This window comes from Hemicordylus capensis, chromosome 7, assembly GCF_027244095.1.
Source record: "Hemicordylus capensis ecotype Gifberg chromosome 7, rHemCap1.1.pri, whole genome shotgun sequence".
Lineage (NCBI taxonomy): Eukaryota > Metazoa > Chordata > Lepidosauria > Squamata > Cordylidae > Hemicordylus > Hemicordylus capensis.
In genome coordinates this window covers 20,982,869-21,008,621 of record NC_069663.1, presented here as the reverse complement: position 1 = coordinate 21,008,621, position 25,753 = coordinate 20,982,869, and the positions used below count along the sequence as shown (strand labels likewise).

Below are 25,753 nucleotides of genomic sequence, written 5' to 3'. Positions count from 1 at the left end.
TCCCCCCACTGGGGCATAGCTATAATTGAGCGAATGGGTTCAAAGAACCTGGTCCCCCAAGCTCCTGAGGACCCCCCAGCTCCACCCCCCCCCCAATTTCTTCATTATCTTCCTCACTCTGGGGGGCCACTGTGGAGAGGGGTGAACACGGGCCCCCTCTCCCCAAGCTAAGCCCCTGGCCCATTTAACATCTACATAACAGGAAGAAACTCAACAGATCTACATGATTTCTGCTTATCAAAAAACGAGTTAGAGGCACAAGATCCCTGTGAGACCAAAAGGCAAGAGGAGGTTAAATAAGAAAGACACCCAACATGGGAACCACAAAGACCTTTATGCTGAATTGCTCCATATGCCCTGCCGGAGAAGACGCAAGTGAATTTTAAAATCATTTGATAGCAGGAAACGCTCTGCTAGCATCTGGTGAGTTGTCTCTTTGCTGCGCCCTGCTGGAGAAGTGGAGATATAGCATACATTCACAAGTATACCCTAGCATGGTATATCTGGTGGATCAGGTTCTGCTCAGTGTCCCAGGATAGACTCAGATGGACATGGGATGCATGGTAAACTGCAGAATGCATTAACTAGATCTAGATCCAGGTACTTGTAAAACAAAGTTTATTAGGAAGAGTGCTGTTTCCATGGTTGCTTGTCTGTCACGTAGATGACAGAGCTATTTACACGATGGGTTCATCTCTTCTGGCTGTGTGCAATGTGGATCAAGGCTCAAATCAGATAAGGAAAAAAGTCTGCAGCAATGTTCCATGCAAGCCAAAGCTGCATCAGGTTCCATCCGGTATTGTCACTATTGCAGAGCTGATGGAGGGGTGGACAGCACATTTAATGAAACCACGACACCAGAGACCAGAGCGGTGTACTACATACTTAAGTTTCTCCTCACAACAACCCTGTGAAGTAGGTTAGGCTGAGAGAGAAGTAATGGCCCAGAGTCACCCAACAAGTATCATGGCTGAATGGGGATTTGAACTCAGGTCTTCCTGGTCCTAGTCCAGCACTCTAACCACTACAACTCCCATCATCCCCAGACACAATGAATTGTAGCTGGGGGTTATGGGAGTTGCAGTTCAGCAACACTTGGAGTACCACAAGTTCGGAACCCCTGGCTTTTGACAAAGAGACCCGGCAAAATGCCTGCATTAAGATATATGTACATAAGACCATACATACAGAATATATGTACATAAGACCATACAGAATTGATACATTTTGGATACAAGGTACCGACATTTCTCAGAGTGGGATTTGAAGGTCTCCGGTTTCTTCCAAGGAAAAACTGAAATTCGAAGCGCATTCTGGGGTTCATCTTCAGTTCCTCTCAAGGAAAAACTAAAATTGGAAGAGAATTTCAGGGGTCCGCCAAATGAGAAGCGTTGGAGAATTTTCTCTGACAGTTTATTTACATACCTCTTTATTTCCCTTCCCTTTAAGCAATTTTTCCTGCTGTATCCTTCAGAAATGCTTTCCCCATCTCTAGTCTATTGAAAACATCAGAAGAGGAAGGAGGCACATTCCTGGGAGTCTTCACATTCTCCCCCTATCCTGAGTCTGGGTTCCTTCTCTATTAGCAGGGACTGTCCTGTGCATCCGATCTAGAAAGGGAATGTTTCCATCCCGTCTAGAGTCAAGAGTACTGCTTAACATCACCCCCTCTGACAGCTGCTGGGAATGTGGCAGAGCAGCTGCGAACCAGTGTCCCCCATAACTAGGGATGTGAACAAAATGTGTTTGAATCAATTTGAATTCGAATCGAATTCGAATCAATTTGAATTTGAAACCACTGAATAGAGTCCAGATTCAGTCAAATTGATTCAAATTAACCCCGTCGAAACAAATTTGGTGAAATTCAACCAAATTCGATTCGACTTTGGGTGAATTTGAATTGATTAGAGCGAATCTTCCCTTCCCTTCAGTGGCTGTTGCTGGTGTCGATCTTATGTTTCTTTTTTAGACTGTGAGCCCTTTGGGGACAGAGAGCCACTTTATTTTATTTTATTTTTTATCTCTGTAACCACTTTGGGAAGTTCTGTTGAAAAGCAGTAAAGAAATATTCATAGTATTAGTTGATATAATGGTGACACAATACGTTTGATGAATTCCACTCTTAACAAAGAGGCAGGTGTGTATGACTCCCATTCCATCACTGGGGGTGCTGTAAGAGTTGCCTTTTTTTCCCCCTGAAGGAGAGAACTTGAGCAACAATTATTGCATTATGGTCTCCTCTAACAGCATCAAATGCTTTGCAAACCTTAGCTGATTACATTTTCTTAACTTCCCCTGGAGCTTAGCATGGCCAAATGTTCCATCACTGGAGATGCAGAGCCACTGAAAGGCTCCCAGAAGGGGAGGCGAAGCGAATCGATACACCCAGAAATTGTGCCTTCCATCCCTGTCCACCTTTTAAGCACTCTGGTTCGTTTCTAGACCAAGAGAAGGAAAACCGGAGGCTGGGCTCCACGCTTCTATCCCCTCTGCCATTTTTTCCTCCATCTGGATCTGAGCAAGTTGCCTTGGATTCGTTTCTCTCTCTTTTTATAACAAAGGAAACGGCCATTGTTATCAACTCTCTGATATGCTCTCCTATCTCTCTGCGAACCACTTTGCATCACCAAGAACAGGTTATCATTTGCAGGGTAATAAAGCCTGACATCTGGATGGCTTCTTTTTCTTCTTCTTCTTTTCACAGCTCTTTGTCAACTTCTATAGCTCATCACCTCCCTCCCATCCAGGCAGATGAGTGTCAAGAGGCTAATGAGCCACTTTTGTGCTGGAGGGCAGCAGCAGAGAAAGCTGAGAAATCAGCAGCTGAATCACCCCAGCTTGACCCAGCCATTGGGGCTCATCTATCTGGGGCTGTGGATTAAGCGGTCCACAGGACCACCCTCTGGTCTGCGATGGCAAATACAGCACTGGCCATGCAGGCCAGATGCTAAAAATTGCAAGCAATGCCTCGTTACCTTCCCCTCTGACATCTCACAGAGGAAAACGGGGATATGCTTGGTGGACGGCCTCATTCTCAAGCCCGGAGAATGAGAACCCTAACTAAATGTAGGGAAAATTTAACAGGGCATCCCCACTCCTGAGAGAGAGAGAGAGAGAGAGAGAGAGAGAGAGAGAGAGAGAGAGAGAGAGAAATAAGGGCAAAACAGAGAAAATGATTGCCCAGAGACAATCCTGGATTGCCCAGAGACAATTCCTGGAACAGGAATTGTCTGTAGTACATGAGATAGTTGGACTGTACAACTTCCAGATCTCTATAATTCTAGTCTGACGCGCTAACCACTACACCGCACTATTCCGGCATACATTGCCATACAGGCTATGAGCAAGGTTGCCGAGTTCATCCAATCGGATTTGGCTTTTATGACTTTTTTGTGCAAACACCGGGAAGGGCATTAATAATGAACAAATCTGAATCATTCCCTGCCTTCAGAATGTCCTCTCTTTTTTCTCTGCTTATATTGCTTTGTATCTGTCTTCATGGTCTCTCTCGTTAAATTTCTTCACTTTCCTTCTTGCCTTCTCCTTTTTACCTTTTCTGATTTCTCTCTTTCTTTCTCTCTCTCACACACACACTCCAATATTTCCTGCCTCTCCTCTTATCTCCCATAATATTGCTATTGCTATAATAGGAACCACTATTTATTATACGCCTCTTTGGGTCATTTCACCTTGCATCTTTAGAACTGTATTTAGGTTGAAGATGCTTCCTCAGGTGTCCTCCAGGGGGCACTCACAGTCCAGGTAGGGCCAACCGTGGATGCTAGAGCCTTTTGAGTTCTCTCAGCTCCATAGAGTTGTGTGACAAATTACAAGAAAGTGTCACCAACAGGAACCGTGAGCCAGCCACACTTCCTCTTTTTGCACTTCCAGGGTAACAGGCAAACAGGGTGTTCAGATTATGGGGTGAAGGTTCCTGACAGTCAAGCCTAGACTGGCATAGCCTCATAAACAAAACAAATTTTACATTCAACACCAAACTCACCAAAATACATTGTTTTCTCGAGCCCTGTTCTGAACTGGGGCCAGAAGAACTTTACACATCACTAGTCCCAGGTTTCTAGAACCAAGGTGGGGAATATAGTGATTTCACCTGATGTGAAGAAGGCATTCTGTGGATGTTCATCCACACTTCCCAACAGCTAACCTGGAGATGAAGAAACTACAGGTCCAACATCAGGCATGACAGAACGGTTTCCATTTTGAATGCCTGAAACTATATCTGTCAAACATCGCACTGTCCATGTGGCATATGCAGAAAGTTTCGATACGTTTCCACGGATATGGGAAGTTCCACAGATGTGGAACAGTAAATCTGGTCCCGGGGAGCTGTTCTCCTCAGAGTCTCCGTCTCTTTGCAGAACAGCTTCCGGACCAAAGAAGGCAAAGTGCAGAGCCTTTCCATCTGGGTCAGGAACCCCCACCATGAACGTTGCACAGTGGAAGAAGAGAAGTAGAAGATGATGGGGTCCAAGCTAGCATTGAAGGTGCTGAGAAGCAAGGCCTTGTCCCTCCACTCTGGGTTTACCCCCTGGATAAAGCCAACGACGTGGGAGATGTTGTAGGGGGAGAAGCAAATGATGAAGACAGCTAAAGTGGCCGACACCAGCCCCACAGCACGTTGCTTTTTGTTCCGGTGGATGTGTGGGGAGGAGATCACGATCCTCATAAAGCCGCAGTAGCAGAAGCAGGTGATCAAGTACGGGATCAGGAAGAGGACAATGCCAAGCTCCAGGCGGAAGGGGAGCAGGACGGCAAGCTGCTCAGTCGTGAAGTTGTCATAACAGACGTCACTGGAAGTGTCTTTTGGCCAAGAATGGTTGTCTTGGCGCTGGAACTCGGTGATGAACACAATGCTGCAGTGGGCGAAAGAACAGGCCCAGAGGCCGAGGCTGGCCACAGCCGCGTAGGCTGAATGACACCTCAGCTTGTAACGGATGGGATAGGCGACTCCCAGGTAGCGCTCCACACTCACCGCTGTGAGGAAGAGCGTGCTCGAGTAAATGGTGCTGAAGTAGAGGAGGCCGCTGAGGGGGCACAGGAGGGAAGGAAGCGGCCAGTGGCCAGCAATTTCCTCCACCACCTTGAAGGGCAAGAAGGCCAAGAAGCAAAGATCGGAAAGAGTGAGGTTGAGGAGGAGGACGCAGTTGGGGGTCGCCTTGGTCCTCAGCTTCTGGATGAGGGCAGACATGGCCAGCAGGTTGGTAGGGAAGCCTGTTAGGATGGTGAGCAGGTAGATCGTAAGGTAGAGGCCTCGTTCTTCATGCCTGGAGGACATTTCGCCTGTGGGGAGAGGAGGCATGTGAGAGACAGTCTGGGAAGGAACCACACTCTATGATGCTTTCAAGTTAAGCCTAGACACTCAGAAGAATTTCCTAAGTGCTGTAAGTGAAAAGGACTATTTCTAGAGATCCCTGCAGAGAAGGTCTGAAGATATCCCCCTTAGGGGATGGGGCCACTTTGGGAAGAGCACCTGCATGCTGGCATGCAGAAGGTTCCAAGTTCCCTCCCTGGCAGCATCTCCCAGATAGGGTTGAGAGAGACTCCTGCCTGCAACCTTAGAGAAGCCGCTGCCAGTCTGTGTAGACAATATTGAGCTAGGTGGACCTATGGTCTGACTCAGTATATGGCAGCTTCCTATGTTCCTATGACAGGCAACCCAGGTGACCTCCATGGGATCTAGGTTTGGGAGGGGCTGCACACATGAGTTCTTTTGAAAATTTAAAAGCTTCTAGATAAGAGGGGAAACATTTGTCTTTGCTTATGTACAGCGGTTAAAATAACACGTTAGGCGTTGCTTAACTTAGCCTTGTCATTTATTGGGACTACTTTGAGTAATTTTCCTCATCGTGCCAGCCAGCATGAATAAATATCGAGCCACACATGCAAATGCATCATCTTGTACGATGGGGTTAAACCATGCATGGTGATCATGCCGCACAGTAATGGAAAGAGCTACGTGTGTAATAACAAAAACAAGGTTTTCAAAAGCTGAACAAACAAAGCAGGAGTCTCAGACTGCAGCTGTTGTTGGACAGCAACTCCCACCCCCGCCAGGCACAACAGCAAGTCACTAAGGCAGAGGGGAGTTGCAGACCAGCATCTGCAGGAGGGTCGCAGTTTGAGACCCCAGAAACATGCTCCTCACCAGGACACTTTCCAGATTACACACTAAACAGGGGTAAAATGATTCGGTTTGGCTAGGTCGTATGGAAAACGATCCCCAGAATCTCAAACGCCGACAACGGGAAAATACAGCTATCTTTCTGCAACCGACTTGCAACGTCGTAGCACTAAATGCCTCCAACGTTGTAGCACTAAGTACCTCCAGTGACTGTTGCTGGTGTCAATATTATGTTTCTTTTTTTTAATTGTGAGCCCTTTGGGGACAGGGATCCATCTGATTTATTTGTTATTTCTCTGTGTAAACCACCCTGAGCAATTTCTGGAAGGGTGGTCTAGAAATCAAATCAAATAAATAATACATAAATAAATAAATGGCAAAGATAAAATACGAAATAAGGCATCAGAAATGTTAACGGCAGCTTGCTGTCAGCGCAGGGACGGCAGTGTCACAACACAGAAAGTACTGAAGTGCACTTAGATGATCTGTAGTGACACTGGGGTAAGGGTTAATCTGGAAAACGCCCACAGGGACCAATTGGTCAAGGACTCTGAACACTGATTACTTATGGACCAGAAAATGTGTATCCTCTAAAGCAGGGGTTCCCAACCAGTGGTACTCCAGACACTGCTGAACTACAACTCCCATAATCCCCAGCCGAAATAAATTATAGTTGGGGGTGAAGGGGTTTGCAGTTTAGCAACATCTGGAAGCCCACCAGTTGGGAATCCTAGATCTAAGGATTCCTGGAGCTGACCCATGACAGTTTCCTCGATCACTTTATCCAAAAAAGGTGCATTCAACATGGCTCTACTATTCATGGTGGCGAGATCCACTAAGAGCTCTTTGCTTGTTGTTTTAACACAACTGGACCACAGCCTCCTTTAGGCTGACAGGTTTTCCCTCCCTACTATGAGATATTGGTCGCATTTTTCAAAAGGGAATTCAACTTGGCTGGATTGATTTCACATGTCATGACAAGCGAGGGCTGAACAAACCCATTATTGGTGGGGATGGAGGTGGAATCAACGTCATGGTACCTCCCTTGAACTCTTCATTCCTTGCCATAATTTCATTTGTGACCTAACCCTGAACCGGGAACTACTTGAGGCATACGGAGGTACACTTCTTTTCCAAAGATCCTCATAAAAACGGGCCCATGAAAAATGGATGATGCCATAGTCGGCTGGGTTACTCGGAAAAACAGAACAAGAGAGATGTGAAATATGGGCCCAAGAGATTCTCAGGCTCAGAGTCATCCCAGTAAGGAAAAGGCAAACCTTGAAGACTTGCCCCCTGACTTTGTTGTTTCATAACCTGGCCCTGTCAAGCCTGGATGCCATCATATTCCTGGAAATAATCAGCTGAGATTCAACACAGAACTCACAGTCAGGAAAGTTATATGACACATGGATATGGGGCTGTAGCTCAGTAGAAGAGCATCTGATTAGCATGCAGAAAGCCCCAGGTTCCATTCTTGACATCTCCAGGGCTGTTCCCAGATGGTGATTTTACTTTCTTTCACCACAGGAAAAGTAAGTGCATCTTCATATATCACCCAAATTTTCACTGAAGTCCCTGCAAGCTATCAGGGAACACTCCATAAACAATTCGGGTTTGGAGCTTTGCCCAATGTATGTCCGGAGTAAAAAAATTCCACTTTTTGCATCAGTTTGTCGGGGAAACTCGAAATATCCTTTATACTTAGGGAGTCAAGCTATTAATCTTAAACCAACTAAGTACTTTGATGTGGTGCTTGTCCCTAAATTTAGAAGAGCCCTCACTTTAGCGCATTTAAATGTTCTTCCTACAGCAGTACTGGATGGCAGGTTTAAGGGAGTTCCGCTATTTTTACGACTTTGCCCATGTGACAGAGGGGTTATAGAATCCACCTCGCATGTTATTCTCTATTGTGATTTTTATACTGAACTCCGTTTAAGACTTATATCTCCTATGTTAGATAATTTGCCTGGCCAGTCTGATGAATTTTATTTAAATTATCTTTTAACTAATGTGTGTTCTTTCTGTTATGACCAGGTTTTGTTATATTATTTGTAAAGTTCATACTGGTTTATTGTAAATGTTTGCTGGTCAATGACCGAATAAACTTATATCTATATCTGTCCTATACACCCTGTAACCCGCAGTACTGTACTTCACTGATGTATTATTATTATTATTACATTTATATCCCACTCTTCCTCCAAGGAGCCCAGAGCAGTGTAGTACATACTAGAGTTTCTCTTTCACAACAACCCTGTGAAGTAGGTTAGGCTGAGAGAGAAGTGACAGGCCCAGAGTCACCCAGCTAGTATCATGGCTGAATGGGGATTTGAACTCGGGTCTCCCCGGTCCTAGTCCAGCACTCTAGCCACTACACCACGCTGGCTCATGTACTGTACTATACTCTTCCTCCTTGGAGGAAAGGCGAGATAGAAATTACCTGGCGATGCCAGGGTTTGAACCTGGGACCTCCTGTATACAAAGCAGCGTCTGCGTACAAAGCAAGTGCGTTCTATACCCTTTTCCTTCCAGAGAGGGTTTAGGGGAGGCTTTGCAGCTGTGGACAAGAACCTGGGGTGCAAAGGAACAGTAGGAATTCTCGTTGGCTCGGATCTTTCTCCCCCCGCCCTCCTCCTGGTGATAATAAGCTCATTCCACAGTCAGCTTGGATCTACAACAATCTCTCCCAGCTTGGCAACCTCCCCAGAAAAGGTCAGAGAGGGATTGTTGTTTACAAAGCGTGTCGCTAAGAAGCGCTGTGTTTGGATAAAGTGGTATGGGCATTGGCACTGCACCAGTCACCTCAACACACTTGGCACCACAGCGATGGCAGTCTTGGCCTTCTCAACGCTCTGTTGTTTGTGCTGACTGCCAGGGCTGAATGGGGACTTGATGGCTAAGCAGGATCGGGGCTCCTCAGAAAATAAATTGCAGTGCCTCCACCTGGCAGCACTGTTCCTTCGAACAGGGATTCCCAGATATTGTAGACGCAATGCCTTGGGCTGCATTACCTAATGCCTGCACCCATAGTTGCAGGCAGGAGTCTCTCCCAGCCCTACCTGGAGATGCCAGGGAGGAAACTTGGAACCTTCTGCAGGCAAGCATGCAGGTGGTCTTCCCAGAGCGGCTCCATCATCTTCCAGTGCTCACACATGTAGTCCCCCATTCAAATGCAACCAGGGCTGACCCTGCTTAGCAAAGGGGACAATGCATGCTTGCTGCCACAAGACCAGCAATCCTCCTAAACCTCCCTGTTTCATGGAGAGGGGAATTGTTTCAACGTTCAAATCTGTCAGTCAGTCCAGGAAGATTATTTACTGTATATTCTCTCCTTGTTTTCTTCCAATTTGTCACAACTGGGCTCCTGCCCAATTCCGGTGAGTTATGATGCACTGTCTTAGAGGACAATTAACAATACGTAAGTCAGGAAATCAGACAGCTCTGAGCCATTAGCTCAGCCCGGAGATGTAAAGACTCAGGCGAGATAAGATAGCAGTCATCAAATATCTCAAGGGTCGTCACAAACTCCTTAAGTTCCAAGCTCCTTCCCTGGCATCTCCAAGACAGGGCTGAGAAACTTGGAGTTCTCCTGCCTGCAACCTTGGAGAAGCCGCTGTTGGTCCAGGTAGACAATAGTCTGTGTCATCCACAGAAAGACAGGCTGGTTGGAGGAGAAAGCGGTTAGGTTTCAGAGGCACATCGAGTGTGAGTGCCCCATCATGAGCTCACTGGATTACCTGGCAGACTGCTGAGTCAAGGTGACTCAGGCTGGTTTGCTATGCATGCAGTTCCCCCTTCTGACCACCTGCCTTGGTGGTGCTAGAGAGCGGTGCTTAGTTTGCTTCACCATCAATGTTGTCCCAGGCCAGTGAATGAGATCAGAAAAGCAAACTTGCAGAGAAAACAAAAGATCGGAGAGATGTCCATTCTTTGGCGTTGACTGTATGAGTTCAGTACCCCTTTTGAGAAAGCAGAGGGTGAATGAAGGGACATGGTGGGTGAGGGAGGACCATTTTCCTTGGCAAATGCTGACCCTGGAACAGTGGCAGGGAGCCTACTTGGACTGCAGGGAGGGCTGTTCATTGCAAAATCTGCTGTTTACTCTGGAAGTGGGAGCTTTTCATCTCGCCAATTTGCTTACATTATTTGTCTCTGTCTTTATCTGTTTACACAGCAAAAGCCAGAGATAGCTGCTCTAAGGAGCAGAATGGAGCTTCTGCATCCAGGGAGTCAATCTGCTCTAGGCCCCAAACCCCATGTGTCCATCAATCCATTTCTTCAGAGACCAACTTACAGGTTAGCCTCCAAAAAGAGATTCCAGCGGATCCGTCTTTATCTTCTGTTCCACCATAGATTCAGAACCAAACTGGACAAGCAGTTCACTGCAGCTATGAAGGTTTCTGAGCAGAGATAATTGATTCAGGAATAAATTGAGGCTAGGGGTGTGCTGAACCGGTTCAAATTGAACCAGGTGCAATTTGAACTGGCACGGTTCGACTGATTCGAACTTGAACTGGACCAGGCTCAAAAAAAAAAAAAGGCGGCCGATAGAAGATTGAACAGGACTGGGCCTGGTCTGATGAAAACTGGTTTGACCTAGTTTGAGGGACTATGCTTGTAAAGGGGAATCTGGCGATTCTCTTTTATGACTAAAAATTGTAGCTATGCCCCTGAATCGAATGTTCTCCCATGATAACATTTGTCTCGAACTTTGGGATGTTTAGTGGAGGGGGGGTGGCAGAGACACTCTATCCCACCACTCTCCTCTCCTCCTTTCCACTCCCTCCCCTCTGCCTTTTGGACATCCGGAATGAGGAGGAGTGGCAACCACACCCGTGCACCACTGGGTAAGACACAGGGAGGGACCTGCGCATGTGCAAAGGGTGAACATGCGTTGGGGAAAGAGCAGTGTGCTCTGTGCACCACTAGGGGGGGTGGGAGATGAGCCTGAGGGAAGCAGAGGAAGAACAGTGTGTGGCACACCCTGCTGCCACCAGGGGGCACCTCTACACACTGTCTCAAGTACGGGATAGTTTGGGATGGCCATACAGGCTGCTAGAATCCTAAGTGCCTCACAATAGGAGGCGGCAAGGGGTCATTCTTCATTCCATGGGACCATAAGTGTTGGTCTTGAAGGAGCATTGAGAGGATAGCTCTGCCTAACAATGATACGAAAGGTGAACAAAAAGGGATGGGGCTGTATTCCAGTGAACGGAAACACAGTTCAGCTAGAGAGCATTTCCTTCTGAAACCTTGCTACCAGTCAGTGTAGGCAATACTGAGCTAGCTGGACCAATGGTCTGGCTCAGTAGGAGGCAGCTTTCTGGATTCATCAGGGACATCCACAGCTTTGCATGCAGAAGGTCCCAGGTTTAATCCCTGGCAGCATCTCCAGGTAGGGTTGGGAAAGCCCCCCTGGCCCCGGTCTGAACCCATGGAGAGCTGCTGCCAGCCAGTGTTGACAATAATGAGCTAGGAACATAGGAAGCTGCCATATACTGAGTCAGGCCATTGGTCCATCTAGCTCGGTATTGTCTGCACAGACTGGCAGCGGCTCCTCCAAGGTTGCAGGCAGGAGTCTCTCTCAGCCCTATCTTGGAGATGCTGCCAGGGAGGGGACTTGGAACCTTCTGCATGCAAGCAGACAGGTGCTCTTCCCAGAGCAGTCCCATCCCCTAAGGGGGAATATCTTCCAGTACTCACACATCAAGTCTCCCATTCAAATGCAAACAGGGCAGACCCTGCTTAGCCAGGGGGACAAGTCACGCTTGCTACATATGGACTGACCCAGTAGGCAGCTTCTATGTAGCTAGACTACTGGGGAAGGACTGTAGCTCAGTAACAGAGGCTCTGCTCTGCATGCAGATTAAATCCCCGGCATTTCCAGGTAAAGGTGGGATAGATTCCTGCCGGAAACCCCTGGAGAAGAGCTTCCTGTGTTCCAACTCTTTGGGGATAGCTCAGTGGGAGAACATCTGCTTTGCATGCAGAAAGCCCCAGGTACATTGCCAGAGGCTTTTATACACAGGGCTGTTAGTCCGAATCTCCTCCAAAATGGAGAGTGTGAGTCCAAATATCAGCTGGATTTACCCCGAAGTCGCTGCAGGCTATCAGAGACCAGTTCAGACATGACTCTGTCCCCTGCCCACCCACATTCTGGAATTATATCCAGTATTTAAAAAATCCTCTATTTTCAGCAGCTTGGGGGGGGGAACCCCGATGCTTATCTGTGATGTCTGGAGGGGCCATTGATGATAATTCATCCCCCCCCATTTGCACTTTGTGGGGGGGGGGAATGTTTGCTGGGTGGATCTCCGGAACACCAAATATCAGGAAGGAGAGTTTGACACCTCAATATGGTCTGCTCTTTGAGTAATTTGCAATTGCAAGGACTGGGGGTGGGGGTTGTGGCAGATTGGTGAAATTCTGTGGAGGGAGTCCAGAAGGGGAGGGAGAAATTCCTGAGTTAAACGCAAGCACAAACAGCAAAATATGGGTCTCCCTATGCTTTCAGTTTCAGCTTCATCTTATTGAAGCCAGGTCACCATAGGCACTTAGGCTTCACATATGCGGATGTTGCTGGAAGCTTTACAATGGAGACTACAGGTTCTGATGTCACCTGAGCCCTTTGTGTCTGAGCAGACTGAGGCAGCATTTTTCTTCATAATAGAGAGAAAGCAACGATTTCTCCTTTAAACTTCCCTGCCTCTTAAATGGTCTGGGGTGGGGAGGGGGTGACATGAGGTGATGAAGGCAGTCACAAAGGCAAGTTCGTTATAAAAATTAGCCAAGATGTGGGGTCAGATTCAGCAGGTTCGGGTTAAGCATTCTGTTGTTTTGACTAGGAGGATGTCTCATGCCTCCTCCTCTGGGATGTGACTGGTGGGAGAAGAAGCCCGGAGCAAGCTGCGGGAACGCACACAGAGAAAGATGCGGAGAGGAGCCGAGGAAATGCCAAGGAAATGCAAAGGGTCCATTTAATGCCGTGAATTCAACAGCTCCGAACCTGCTGCGAAGCAGATTCGCCCTTCCAATAACGCGTGGCATGAAGCCATGTCCGGATAACACCCTGGCAGCATCTCCAGGTAGGGCTGGGGAAGACTCCTGCCTGAAACCTTGGAGCGCTGCTGCCAGTCAGTGTGGACGATTCTGAGCTAGATGGACCAAGGGTCTGACTCAGTATATGGCAGCTTCCTCTGTATCCAGGCATCCCCCGAAGAAACAAAAGCAGAAACTAAAAGGGGCAGTGGTTTGCCAGGGGCAGGTACCAGAACACGAGGACCTTCCATTGTAAATAGAGACAGCTGGAACATAAGGCTTCCAAGCACATAGATGTTGTGCAGTCACTAGGGAATGCCTAATTGCATCGTCCTCACCTTCTTCCAGTCAGGACAGATTAGCCAGCTAGGGACCTGAAGTGTGGCCACGGAAATACAGATAGAGTGGAGGAAGCCATGTGGGTGGGGGGGGGGGCATCTGGCACACAGCATCACTTACAGGTTTTGTTTCCAGAACAAATCCCTTCCCAGGCCACATCATCATCACCAGCCCGTTCCAAAGGGCATGCGGGCTGGTCAAGCCTGGTTCTTGGAACAATCCGTCTCAGGCCAACGAAGTGCTTGATGGAAGAACACGAGCCCCAGAGGAGACAGAGATGAAATTAGCTTAAGACAGATGGCCACTTGTTCTTGACCTGTGTGCTCATTTTCTCCCAAGAGGAAATTGGCTATGGAGATAACTCTATTGCCTTTGTCCCCGATAAGGGGAAATAACACATTTCTGGAGAGTTCAGCTGTATGGCTGGGTTAGGAACAAAGGAAGCTGCGATATACTGAGTCAGAGCATTGGTCCATCTAGCTCAGTATTGTCTTCACAGACTGGCAGCAGCTTCTCCAAGGTTGCAGGCAGGAATCTCTCTCAGCCCTATCTTGGAGAAGCCAGGGTGGGAACTTGGAACCTTCTGCTCTTCCCAGAGCAGCTCCATCCCCTGAGGGGAAGATCTTACAGTGCTCACACATCTTTTCTCCCATTCATATGCAACCAGGGCAGACCCTACTTAGCAAAGGGGACAGCCCACGCTTGCTACCACAAGGCCAGCTCTCCTCCCACAACTCCCATCATCCTCAGCTTCAATGGCCTTTGGCTTTGGTCAACAGCATCTGGGAATCCCTGTTCCAGGAAACACTGCTGGTGAGCCTCCATTTTAATGAAGCCCAGTTCTCAACAAGGCTGAGGGCTCAAGGCTGGTCTTCCATCCCAGGCCCAGACCAGTAACCCTTTAGGCTGCTGAACTGAACTCGACCCTTTGGGCTTAACCACTTCTTCAGGCTGAACTCTTCTTCCGCTTCCTTAGGCTTAATCCGCTCCTTTAGGCTGAACTCGAACCTTTAGGCTGCTGAACTGAAACATACATTCCAGACACACACACTACTACTACTACAAATATATTTATATACCACTTTTCAACAAAAGTTTCCAAAGTGGTTTACACAGAGAATGAAAGAAAGAAAGAGAGAGCCAGCCAGCCAGCCAGCGAGAGAGCGAGCGAGCGAGAGAGCCAGCCAGCGAAAGAGCGAGCGAGCCAGCCAGCCAGCCAGCGAGAGAGCGAGCCAGCGAGCGAGCCAGCCAGCGAGAGAGCCAGCCAGCGAGAGAGCCAGCCAGCGAGAGCGAGCGAGCGAGAGAGCGAGCGAGCCAGCCAGCCAGCCAGCGAGAGCGAGCGAGCCAGCCAGCCAGCCAGCTAGCGAGAGCGAGTGAGCGAGCGAGAGAGCCAGCCAGCGAGAGCGAGCGAGCGAGAGAGCCAGCCAGCCAGCGAGAGCGAGCCAGCCAGCAAGAGAGAGAGAGAGAGAGAGAGAGAGAGAGAGAGAGAGAGAGAGAGCAAGCAAGCAAGCAAGCAAGCAAGCAAGCGAAAAAAGGTCCTCTATCCCCAAAGGGCTCACAATCTAAAAAGAAACACAAGAGAGATAGCAGAAACAGATACTGGAAGGATGCTATACTGCAATATGAGTCCCGTTGTGAAATATATGAATATGCTATGAATATTCATAGCCACCTAATGGCACAGCGGGGAAATGACTTGAATAGCAAGCCAGAGGTTGCCGGTTTGAATCCCCACTGGCATGTTTCCCAGACTATGGGGGGAAACACCTATATTAGGCAGTAGCAATATAGGAAGATGCTAAAAGATGCTCATACTGCACAGGAGGAGGCAATGGGAAACCCCTCCTGTATTCTACCAAAGACAACCCCAGGGCTCTGTGGGCGCCAGCAGTCAAAATCGTCTTGACGGCACACTTTACCTTTATGAGTATTTATGTTCATAATAAAGTTTTGGGCAGTATGAAAATATGTTAAAGAAAGAAAGAAAGAAAGAAAGAAAGAAAGAAAGAAAGAAAGCGCTCTGCAACAAAAGTTCTCATAGTGGTTTACATCCCCAAATAAGATGGTCCCCTGTCCCCAAAGGGGTTACAATCTAAAAAGAAACTTAAGGCAGACACAGTTAGCAGGGAACAGTAACAGATGCTTTGATAATAAAAGATGCTTTGATGATAATAATAAATGACATAAAAAGATAATGGATAAAGATAAAGATAATAAAATAAAAGATAATAAAAGATGATAATAAAAGATGCTTTGAACAAATTTAGCAAGGGACAGTAACAGCAGGAGAGAGGGCATGCCCTCAACTCCTGCCTGTGGCTTCCAGCGGCATCTGGTGGGCCACTGTGTGAAGCAGGATGCTGGACTAGATGGGCCTCCTTGGGCCTGATCCAGCAGGGCTGTTCTTATGTCCTTATGACTATGGCTGCTATTTTCCTTCCCTGGAGGGAAATTCTCACTGGCAAATCAGACAGTGATTGAAGAAAACATGTCAGCAATGAGGGCCGAAGAGGCTACCCATTTAAAAGCCTTTGGGACATCTTTGGTTACGATGCACAAATGTCTTTATGGAGCCAGACAGACCCGGCTGCACAAGGCAATATCTGAGGAAGGGCGCAAGACCCATGACAGACCACATGACTCCATCACTACAGAATACCTAGAGACACCGAGAGAAATGGTAACTCCACTGGCTTCAGCATGCTTTCAAATATCTCAAAAGGAAAGGGTTTTAAGATTTTTGGGAAAACATTTTATGATCTCATCATGTTCCGTCTATATTTCACACATATTATCAAAGAACTAGTGAGGTTTAAAAGCACAGTTCAGAAAGTGTGCAGGGGAGATCTCCTGAGAGCAGGAGAGAAATACTGTTGATGGGAAATACTTTTGAAGGGTGTGAGGAGAAACATTAAAGCCCTTATACAGCAGAATATACTCTGATGGTCATGTTCAGCCCAAGAGATTATCAGGAGATAGTCAGTTGAGTTCAAAAACAAATAAAGATTTATTAAGACACTAAAACATCACATACTAAGAGAGAGAGATTGCACAACTGCTGGGTGAGGTCATCAGGAGATTTGGTGGAGGGGATCAGTATGCTGATGACACCCAAATTTATTTCTCCTTATCATAATCATCATCAGGAAATGACATTCACTCCCTAAATGCCTGCCTACAGGCAGTAATGGGCTGGATGAGGGATAACAAATTGAAGCTGAATCCAAGCAAGACAAAGGTGCTCATTGTGGGGGATCAGAATCTGAGTGATGAGTTAGATCTTCCTGTGCTGGATGGGGTTACACTCCCCCAGAAGGAACAGGAATGCAGCTTGGAAGTGCTTTTGTAACCAGGCCTCACCCTGGTATCTCAGTTGGAAGATATGGCCAGGAGCACTTTCTATCAGCTTCGGTTGATTCGGCAGCTGCATCCATTCCTTGAAGAGAATGATCTCAAAACAGTGGTGCATCAGCTGGTAACCTCCAGGCTCGACTACAGCAATGCGCTCTACATGGGGCTGCCTTTGTACGTCCACATTGCACACCACACCTCCCAAGTTACTTGGCCATGCCTCCAAAGATGATTGACCACATGCCCTACACATTTATGCCATGCCCTCCAGGCTGTTTGGCCATGCCCCCTACACATTGTACACCACACCTCCCAAGCTGCATGGCTCCACCTCCCAGGCTTCTTGACCACACCTCCTACGTCTTTATGCCACACCTCCCAGACTGTTTAGCAATACCCTCTACATATTGTACACCACACCTCCCAAGCTACTTGGCCACGCCTCCCAGGATGCTTGGCCACACCTCCTATACATTGTATGCCACGCCTCCCAGGCTTCTTGACCACACCTCCTACGTCTTTATGCCACACCTCCCAGACTGTTTAGCAATACCCTCTACATATTGTACACCACACCTCCCAAGCTACTTGGCCACGCCTCCCAGGATGCTTGGCCACACCTCCTATACATTGTATGCCACGCCTCCCAGGCTTCTTGACCACACCTCCTACGTCTTTATGCCACACCTCCCAGACTGTTTAGCCGTACCCCCTCCACATTGTACACAACACTTTTCAAGCTACTTGGCCACACCCCTTACACATTACACTGTTTTCATCAGTGTAATGTTGGAGGGCATATGCTCTCTGTGACGATTGGCTCTCGATTTTCATATTGTCTAGCCATTTAAATTATGGAGCCATCACCAAGCCGCACAATAAAATGGTTCTGTAACTGCCTGTTTTGATCTGTCCCCTGCAGAACACACAGTGGTGAGAATCATTCAAGCTAATGGCTCAGAGCTGTCTGATTTCCCGACTTCTGTATTCTTAATTGTCCGCCAAGACAGTGCGTCATAATTCACCAAAATTGGACAGGAGCCCAATTACCATCAATTGGCTGAAAACAATACAGGGGAAGTAATAATCTTCCCAGACTGGCTGACGCAGATTTGAACACCCAAATGGCTCCCCTCCCCACTAAACATGGGGCGAAAACCAACTGGGAAGTCTGCCTGGGCATAAGGAAGGACACACAACTGAAAAGACTTCATCACACAGCACACAATTCATCTGTGGAACTCCTTGCCACAAGATATGGTGATGGCCATTAGCTTAGATGGCTTTAAAGGGGCATTCGACAAATCCAGAATCTACCGATAGCTACCAGTCATAACTATATGCAGAATGACTCTGAATATCAGTGGCTGGGACATTTGGGCAGGAACGGGCTCTTTCTCTGCATGTCCCACTTCTGGGCTTCCCATAGACAGCCCTAGTCCTATGACTGGCTCACTACAAGACTCACTACTCACTTACTAGAGTATTTGTTCATTGTAGAATTTAATCACGGCAAATGCTGCCAGTTGTGTCTGCCACGAGTGGTGGCAGGCACAGGCCCAATGGCAAATGAGTCACAAATATTTGCCATGAGGAAGATATTTGCTAGGAGGAAAATGCCCAGATGCTGTTGGACTACAACACCCATCATCCACAGGACATAACTCCTTCAGCTGTTGTGGCTGCGGGGATGAGGGGAGTTGTAGTCCAACAATGTCTGGGAACCAAGTGTGAGAACTGATGCTGTATGGCAGGAAGACCAGGGCAGAGGATTTTCAAAAATAGATAGGTAGATGGGTAGATGGGTAACTGCAACCATGCTTTGCAGTAGTCTGCCGCAGGGCTTAATTTCTAGAAAAAGAGGAACATAGGAAACGAACAAATTCCAAGTCAGACCATCGGTCCATCTAGCTCAATATTGCCTACACAGACTGGCAGTGGCAGGAGTCTCTCTCAGCCCTATCTTAGAGATGCCAAGGAGGGAACCTGGAAGCTTCTGCTCTTCCCACAGTGGCCCCATCACCTAAGGGGAATATCTTACAGTGCTCACTCACATATGTAGTCTCCCATCCAAATGCAAACCAGGGCAGACCCTGCTTAGCAGAGGGGACCATTCATGCTTGCTACCACAAGACCAGCTCTCTTCCCTGACATATGTCAAGGATTTATCATCACTTAAGATGGCGCAACGGGGAAATATCTTGCCTAGCGAGCTAGAGGTTGCTGGTTTGAATCTCCGCTAGTATGTTTCCCGGGCTACAGGAAACACCTCTATTGGGCAGCAGCGATGTAGGAAGATGCTGAAAGGCATCATCTCATACTGCATGGGAGATGGCAATGGTAAACCCCTCCTGGATTCTACCAAAGACACCGACTGGACAGCACACTTTACCTTTAAGATTATAAATATCACTCCTCCTCCTCCTCAGTATATTAAAAGTATTAATCAGTACTAGCTGACCTGGCAAAGAGCATCTGCGCCCCTAGTTCTCCCTGACTCCCCTCCTAGTTCTCCCTGTCTCCCCACCCGCTTCAGCCCCATTTCGTTCTCTCCCCCTTCAGCCCCAGTTCATTTGCCCTCGGCAGCCAGACTTCTCCTCCCCGCCTGGTGGCCGCCCAGCCTGGCCGTCGTTTCTCCTCCTCACTCAGCAGCTGCCCGGCCTGGCCTCTAGTTTGCCGCCGTTCCCTCCACCCTTGCCGCCATCACTGTCGCCCCCGCCACTGTCTTCTTCCTCGCCCCCCTCCACTGCCATTCCCCCCACCCGCCACTGCCGCTGCTTCTCCCCCCCCACCCGCCCACTGCTGCAGCCACTTCCCCCCACCCGCCTGCCCTCTCTCTTCCCCCCACCCACTGGCCAGCCAGTCGCCTCCGCATTTTGTTCCCCCACTGCCATTTTCTTACCCCTCGCCTGTTCCCATGGCTATCCAGCAGCTCTCTGAACTCTCGCGAGAGTTGCCACACATGAGATTAGCCACGGGTACGTCTTAGAGAAATAAATATAAAGAAGAAGAAGATAATAGTCGTCGTACTTTTTAGGCACAGGAGTATTTCCAAACATTTGGAAACGCTGCTTTAAGGTGGGGTCACAAATCCCCCAACCCCAAGAAACTCTGTGGATGGCCAGAATGTCATACTAGAGGCCCTCGGGAGCAATGTCGGCCTCTGGTCTTCTTTTCAGAGCTTTCCTTTACTGTGTGTAGCTACTCAATAGTGCCACAGCATTCAGCTCCTCTTGCTCTACATATTCCAGAGCTTTATATATTTGACACCCAGCACTGGAAACCAATGCCTGGGCAGAAAACGGAGAAAGCACAAATTAAGCCCTCGGTTGGCCCTGAATCAATTCCAAATGTAAGTATTTGGACTTAAGTGGATAATAGATTGAGCTGTTAGTGGTTCTTGGAATGCTTGGCTTACTCACACATGGGCAGAGCAGCGTTTGGTTGCTGCATAAAGAGAATGCCGGGGCTTGATTCCAGGCAAGGAAGTCCGGTGATTCTAGAATCATAGAATGTCAGAGTTGGAAGGGGAGCTTTGGAGGTCTTCTAGACTACCCACTCCCAAGGCAAAGATGTGTGACAGCATCTGTGGCAGACGGCCATCCAGCCTTTGTTTGGAAAACTTTAGTGAAGGAGAGCCCACCAATTCATGAGGCAGAGAGTTCCACTGTCAAACGGCTCTTACACAGTGAGGAAATGCTTCCTAATGCCTCGCCTAAATCTGCATCCTTGTCATTTCAAGCCACTGGTTCAAGTCCTGCTCTCAGAGTACAAGTCAGCTCCTCTTCTGTGTGACCAGATATCTGAAAATCACTATCGGATCCCGCCTGGGTCTTTTCCTCTCCCGGCTTTAAAGACTGGCACCTTTATCATGGCATAAGCCAAAAAAAGTTTTAAAAACAAGCCCTTCAACCATTTTTTTAAAGTACTGAAACATTTACCAGCCAGATTAACTTTGGCCTGAGACAGATTTACCACGAGGGAGAGAGAACCAAGGTCCCCTTGCCCAATGGGTGCCCCATCAGCCCAAACTCCCATCATGCATTCTGTTTTATATAATAGTACCAAGGAAGTGTGAGCGACTAGATTTGGACTATCTGGGCGACCAACCTGAGTCTCTCCCACTGTTGTTGGATTACGACTCCCATCACACCCTGCCACAAACTATTGTGGCAGGAGGTGATGGGAGTTGTAGTACCACAACAACAGCAAAGCCTGTTTGGCCACCCCTGTGATAGATAGATAGATAGATAGATAGATAGATAGATAGATAGATAGAGCAGTCGTGACAAAAATATTTCAGATAGACAGATAAACAGAGCTGATACTCAATTAAAGAAATCTTTCTTAATGGATCATGAATTTTAGCTGAGTTTTAGACACTATTTAACTTTGCATACATTTGCATCTGAGTAAAAGCACAGCTCAGTAAGAGAACATCTGCTTTGCACACAGGTCCCGCGTTCAACTGGGAAAGACTCCTGTCTAAAATCCTGAAGAGCCGCTGACAGTCAGTGTGGAAGGTACTGAGCTAGCTGGACCAAGGTTGGACTCAGTATAAGGCACTGCTGCTGCCAGATAGCATAGACAAGACTGAGCTAGAAAGATCAGTTAGAGGATGTAATTGGGACCCGAGATCTGGCTGGCTAACTCCACCTTGTCTCACTTCCAAATGTCAACCAACCAGCCACTATCAACTCACTATAGGAAAGGCTCCCAGCTCTGATTTCCAGGTGCCATCTCTTAGTTAAGCACTGCCTTTAACAGAAGGAGGGAAGGACTCCTTTTTAACCTGTGATTTTAATGTTGGGATTCGTACACCACCTAGAGATTTACATATCAGGCAGTATAAAAATATGAGTAATAAGAAAGAAAGAAAGAAAGAAAGAAAGAAAGAAAGAAAGAAAGAAAGAACACCCCAACAAAAATGGGGCCTTTCTTTTCACTGGTGGCGCTGTTCCTCCTTCCTTCCAAGCTGGCTGCAAAGTTTTGCAAAACCAACAACAAAACAGCAACAAAACCCACATGTTGCATCCCTAATGGAGAGGGCTAGGTCTCTTTCATCCTATGGGCAAAGGATCAGTTATTTCAACCTGGACAGAAAACGTGCAAAGGGGCAGGAACCGAATACACAGGTAGCAGGGATGCTAAAGGGATGGAGGAGGGAGGAAAGCTGGTCTGGTGGTAGCAAGCATGACTTGTCCCCATAGCTAAGCAGGGTCTGCCCTGGTTGCATATGAATGGGAGACTTGATGTGTGAGCAGCACTGCAAGAGATTCCCCTCAGGGCATGAAGCCGCTCTGGGAAGAGCAGAAGGTTTCAAGTTCCCTCCCTGGCTTCTCCAAGATAGTGCTGAGAGAGATTCCTGCCTGCAACCTTGGAGAAGCCGCTGCCAGTCCTTGAAGACAATACTGAGCTAGAGAGACCAATGGTCTGACTCAGTATATGGCAGTTTCCTATGTTCCTATGATGGGGGAAGCAGAGTACATAGGACCCTCTCTGAGATGACAGGTTAGCCACTCAGCCTGCTCCTAAACCACAAAGACCCTCCCCTCCTGCACACACGCACACCTTGACACTTACCTGGCTAGGCTGGGCAGCTGGATTCCTGGGTCCCTTGAGTGGGGGGAGAAGATGCTAGTGCATCTCTGATGCCTGGTCCTTCTCCTCAAGGCTTTCTTTTGCAGGCTCTCCGTTCTCCTCTGCCCTGCGTGGAGGTGGAGCCTTCTTGACACTTCTCAGGCGAGTCCAGGATCATCACCACTCACAAGCTGATGCCTCGTGCCGCAAAACTGCCCACTGGGGCGGGGCCAGGAGGAGAGTGGGCGGGGCCTCCTGCGGGGGCGGGGGAGACAGAATGGGCTTGGTGATGGTTGTTCCGCAGGCTGATTTGCCAGCAAAGGAGCCCCCTCGATCCTAATATGCCTCTTTACTCAGAAGTCGCTCCCGCTTAGTTCCACGAGGTTTACTCACAGGAGGTAAGTCGTGCCTAGACCGACGCAGTGACGAGCCAGAAATGGGATTGTGCCTGCATGGTTCTGAGCGCTTACTCGGGAGTAAGTCTATTGAACTGCGCGGGAGTTACACTCGCTGGGTAAATATGCACGGGATCAGGCTGCAGAATGGAATGGAATGGAAAGGGGCGGGGGGAGAGCCAAAAAAGAGCCAGAAAGAAAGAAGAAAGAAAGAAAAGTTAACATATTAGTAATAGGAAAGAGTCTTTTTAAAATATATATCTGAAAATGCAGTAGACTATGCCTTGGTCCTAGCAGAGGGTGAGATTATTAGGAAGAGCCTTCAGGTAGGGCTGGCAGGGGCTCAACCACTAACTGAGCAAAGAGGCACCTTTTAAAAGAGGTGATTCTTTTTATTTAGCAGGGGGAGAGCAACTGGCCATATCCGTCCCCAGAACAGCATCCCTCCAGTGGCTGTTGCTGGGGTCTATCGTATTATTTCTTGTTGACACAGTCAGACTGGTGTTATTGATTGATTTGTTTTATCCATACATCAGGTCCTTCCCAAGGACCTGGGATGGCTGAATTTTATTATCAATATTGTTGTTTGTTTGTTTGTTTGTTTATTTAGATTGTGAGCCCTTTGGGGACAGGGAACCATTTTTAAAATATTTTATTTTATTTTATCTATGTAAACTGCTTTGGGAACTTGTGTTGCAAAGCGGTATATAAATATTTGTATTGGTATTCGGTATACTGTATAAATACTTGTATGCAACAGGCAGATATTCAAGAGGTGGAGCCTTTCCCTACACTGGGGTCCAAGCGGGGGTAGGAGGGGGCTGAACCCAGCTGAGCTTCTGCTTCCCACAGTCACTTCCCCCTCCTCCCATCTAGGTTTTTACTCATGCATGATCAAAAACCGGGAGCACTCACACAGGTCCCAAAAGCTGGGTAGGACACTTGTTAGGTCCCCATCCTCTTAAAGTGGTGGCTCTCTTCCATTTAGCAGGGGGAGAGCAACTGGCCCGATCCAGCCCCAGCACAGCATCCCTCCAGTGGCTGTTGCTGGTGTCTGCCTTCTGTTTCTTTTTCGATTGTGAGCCCTTTGGGGACCGGGAGCCATCTTAATTAATGATGTATTATTTATTTTTCCATGTTAACTGCTTTAAGAACTTTGATTGAGGAATGGTATAGAAATATTCGTTGTAGTAGAAGTAGTTTCTGATTGTGGGAACAAGCCAAATGTGTGAATAGGGCTAAAACCCCAGGCAGATTTCCTTCTGGATGGAAATGAACGCACGGGGAGGGAAGATTGAAATTCTGCTTGGAGCCCTCCCCTCCCCTTCTGCCTTGATTTGTACATCATGTTCACATGTTCACATCTCACCCCTGTATCCTGAACTAATGGCGGGTACAGACTGGGTGTTCTGTATCACATAAGCTCCTGCACAAGCAGCACCTTATGTATTTATTTATTTTTAGATTTATATTCCGCTCTTCCTCCTAACAACCCTGTGAGGTAGGTTAGTCTGAGAGAGAAGAGAGCGAGAGACTGGCCCAGAGTCATCCAGTGAGTTTCATGGCTGAATGGGGATGTATGTATTTATTTATTATGTGTATAGCCTGATCTTCTGAAGAGCCCAGAGCGATGTACATGATGGTGTTTATCCTCACAACAACCCTGTGAAGTAGGTTATTTATTTATTTATTTACATTTATATCCCTCTCTTCCTCCAAGGAGCCAAGAGCGGTGTACTACATAATTCAGTTTCTCCTCTCAACAACCCTGTGAAGTAGGTTTGGCTGAGAGAAAAGTGACTGGCCCAGAGTCACCCAGCAAGTCTCATGGCTGAATGGGGATTTGAACTCGGGTCTCCCCGGTCCTAGTCCAACACTCTAACCACTACACCACGCTGGCTCACCATGCTTATATACATGGAGGTTGAGGGTCAGAGCTAGCAACATATGAAAGTTAGAAACTTTCTAACAAGATCAGTTGTGATGTCCAAACCATCTGATCTGTGATTATTCTAATCAACAGTGTGTGAAATATTGTATTTACCTGAATCCAAGAATTGCTTTCCCCCCGAGTTCTTTGATGTTAGAAATTGGGGAATCATCTTCCATTGAGAGTCCTATTCCAGTTGGGTAAATGGGTATATGCTCTATTTAACCTCTGTTTTTAAAGGGGTCATCTTAAATTTAGAGTCATCTTCTATTCAGGTAAATACAGTCAACCAAGATCTAAAACCTGCTTCCGACATTGGCTCCAGATGTCGGTTTATTTCCTGTGCTGTAATCAAAATAAACCAAGATTGGTCTGTCTGGATGCCATACCCAATCTCAGTTTGTTTCTAACCATAACCGGTTAGAAGTTGAATTCTTTGGACTCACGCAAGGGGGAGGGGGACGGGACCCAAGGCCTTGGAGACATCATGGGGGATCAAGATTTAACTGTGGCTTCATGTGATGTCTGAACCAGCTGTGTAAAGAGCACCTGCAAGTTCAATCCCTGCTTCATCTCCAGGTAGGGCTAGGAGAGACTTCTGCCTGAAGCCTTGGAAAGTGGAACCAAATGGGACCTTCTCTCAGCCAAACCAATGCACGGGGCCTTGCTTTCTCACCTGTTCTTCACAAGTGGCCAGGTGGAACGGGTACTACAAATTGGTTTTCTGATGGAGCCGGGTTTTAGTGGATCAGATCTAAACAATCCTAGCTGGATGGCAACCATAATGCCTTTGTGCTTAGAAAAGAAGAGGCAGCATCTCCAGGTGAGAGACTAGGAGCAGCCCTGCTGAGCAATAGGGATGGCTTTTGTTTAGCAGGATTGTGACTTCCAATTGGACCACTAGAGAGGCTTCTGATTGGCTTAACACAGCCCCCTAGTAACTCAGTCCCTTCTTTCCCATGCCATGTTTGCTCT

At 47.6% G+C, this 25,753-nt stretch overlaps 1 protein-coding gene across 1 annotated transcript; it reads right to left on the bottom strand.

Annotated features, from left to right (window-relative positions):
* Window positions 1-315: 315 nt before the first annotated feature.
* LOC128332540 (free fatty acid receptor 3-like) lies at window positions 316-22,592 on the bottom strand. Its single transcript, XM_053266884.1, has 2 exons — window positions 22,457-22,592; window positions 316-5,301 (listed from the first exon to the last, which is right to left on the bottom strand). Exon 2 carries the CDS (start codon window positions 5,294-5,296, stop codon window positions 4,244-4,246), a length of 1,053 nt encoding a protein of 350 aa, XP_053122859.1. The 5' UTR covers window positions 5,297-5,301; window positions 22,457-22,592; the 3' UTR covers window positions 316-4,243.
* Between the last annotated feature and the right edge of the window lie 3,161 nt (window positions 22,593-25,753).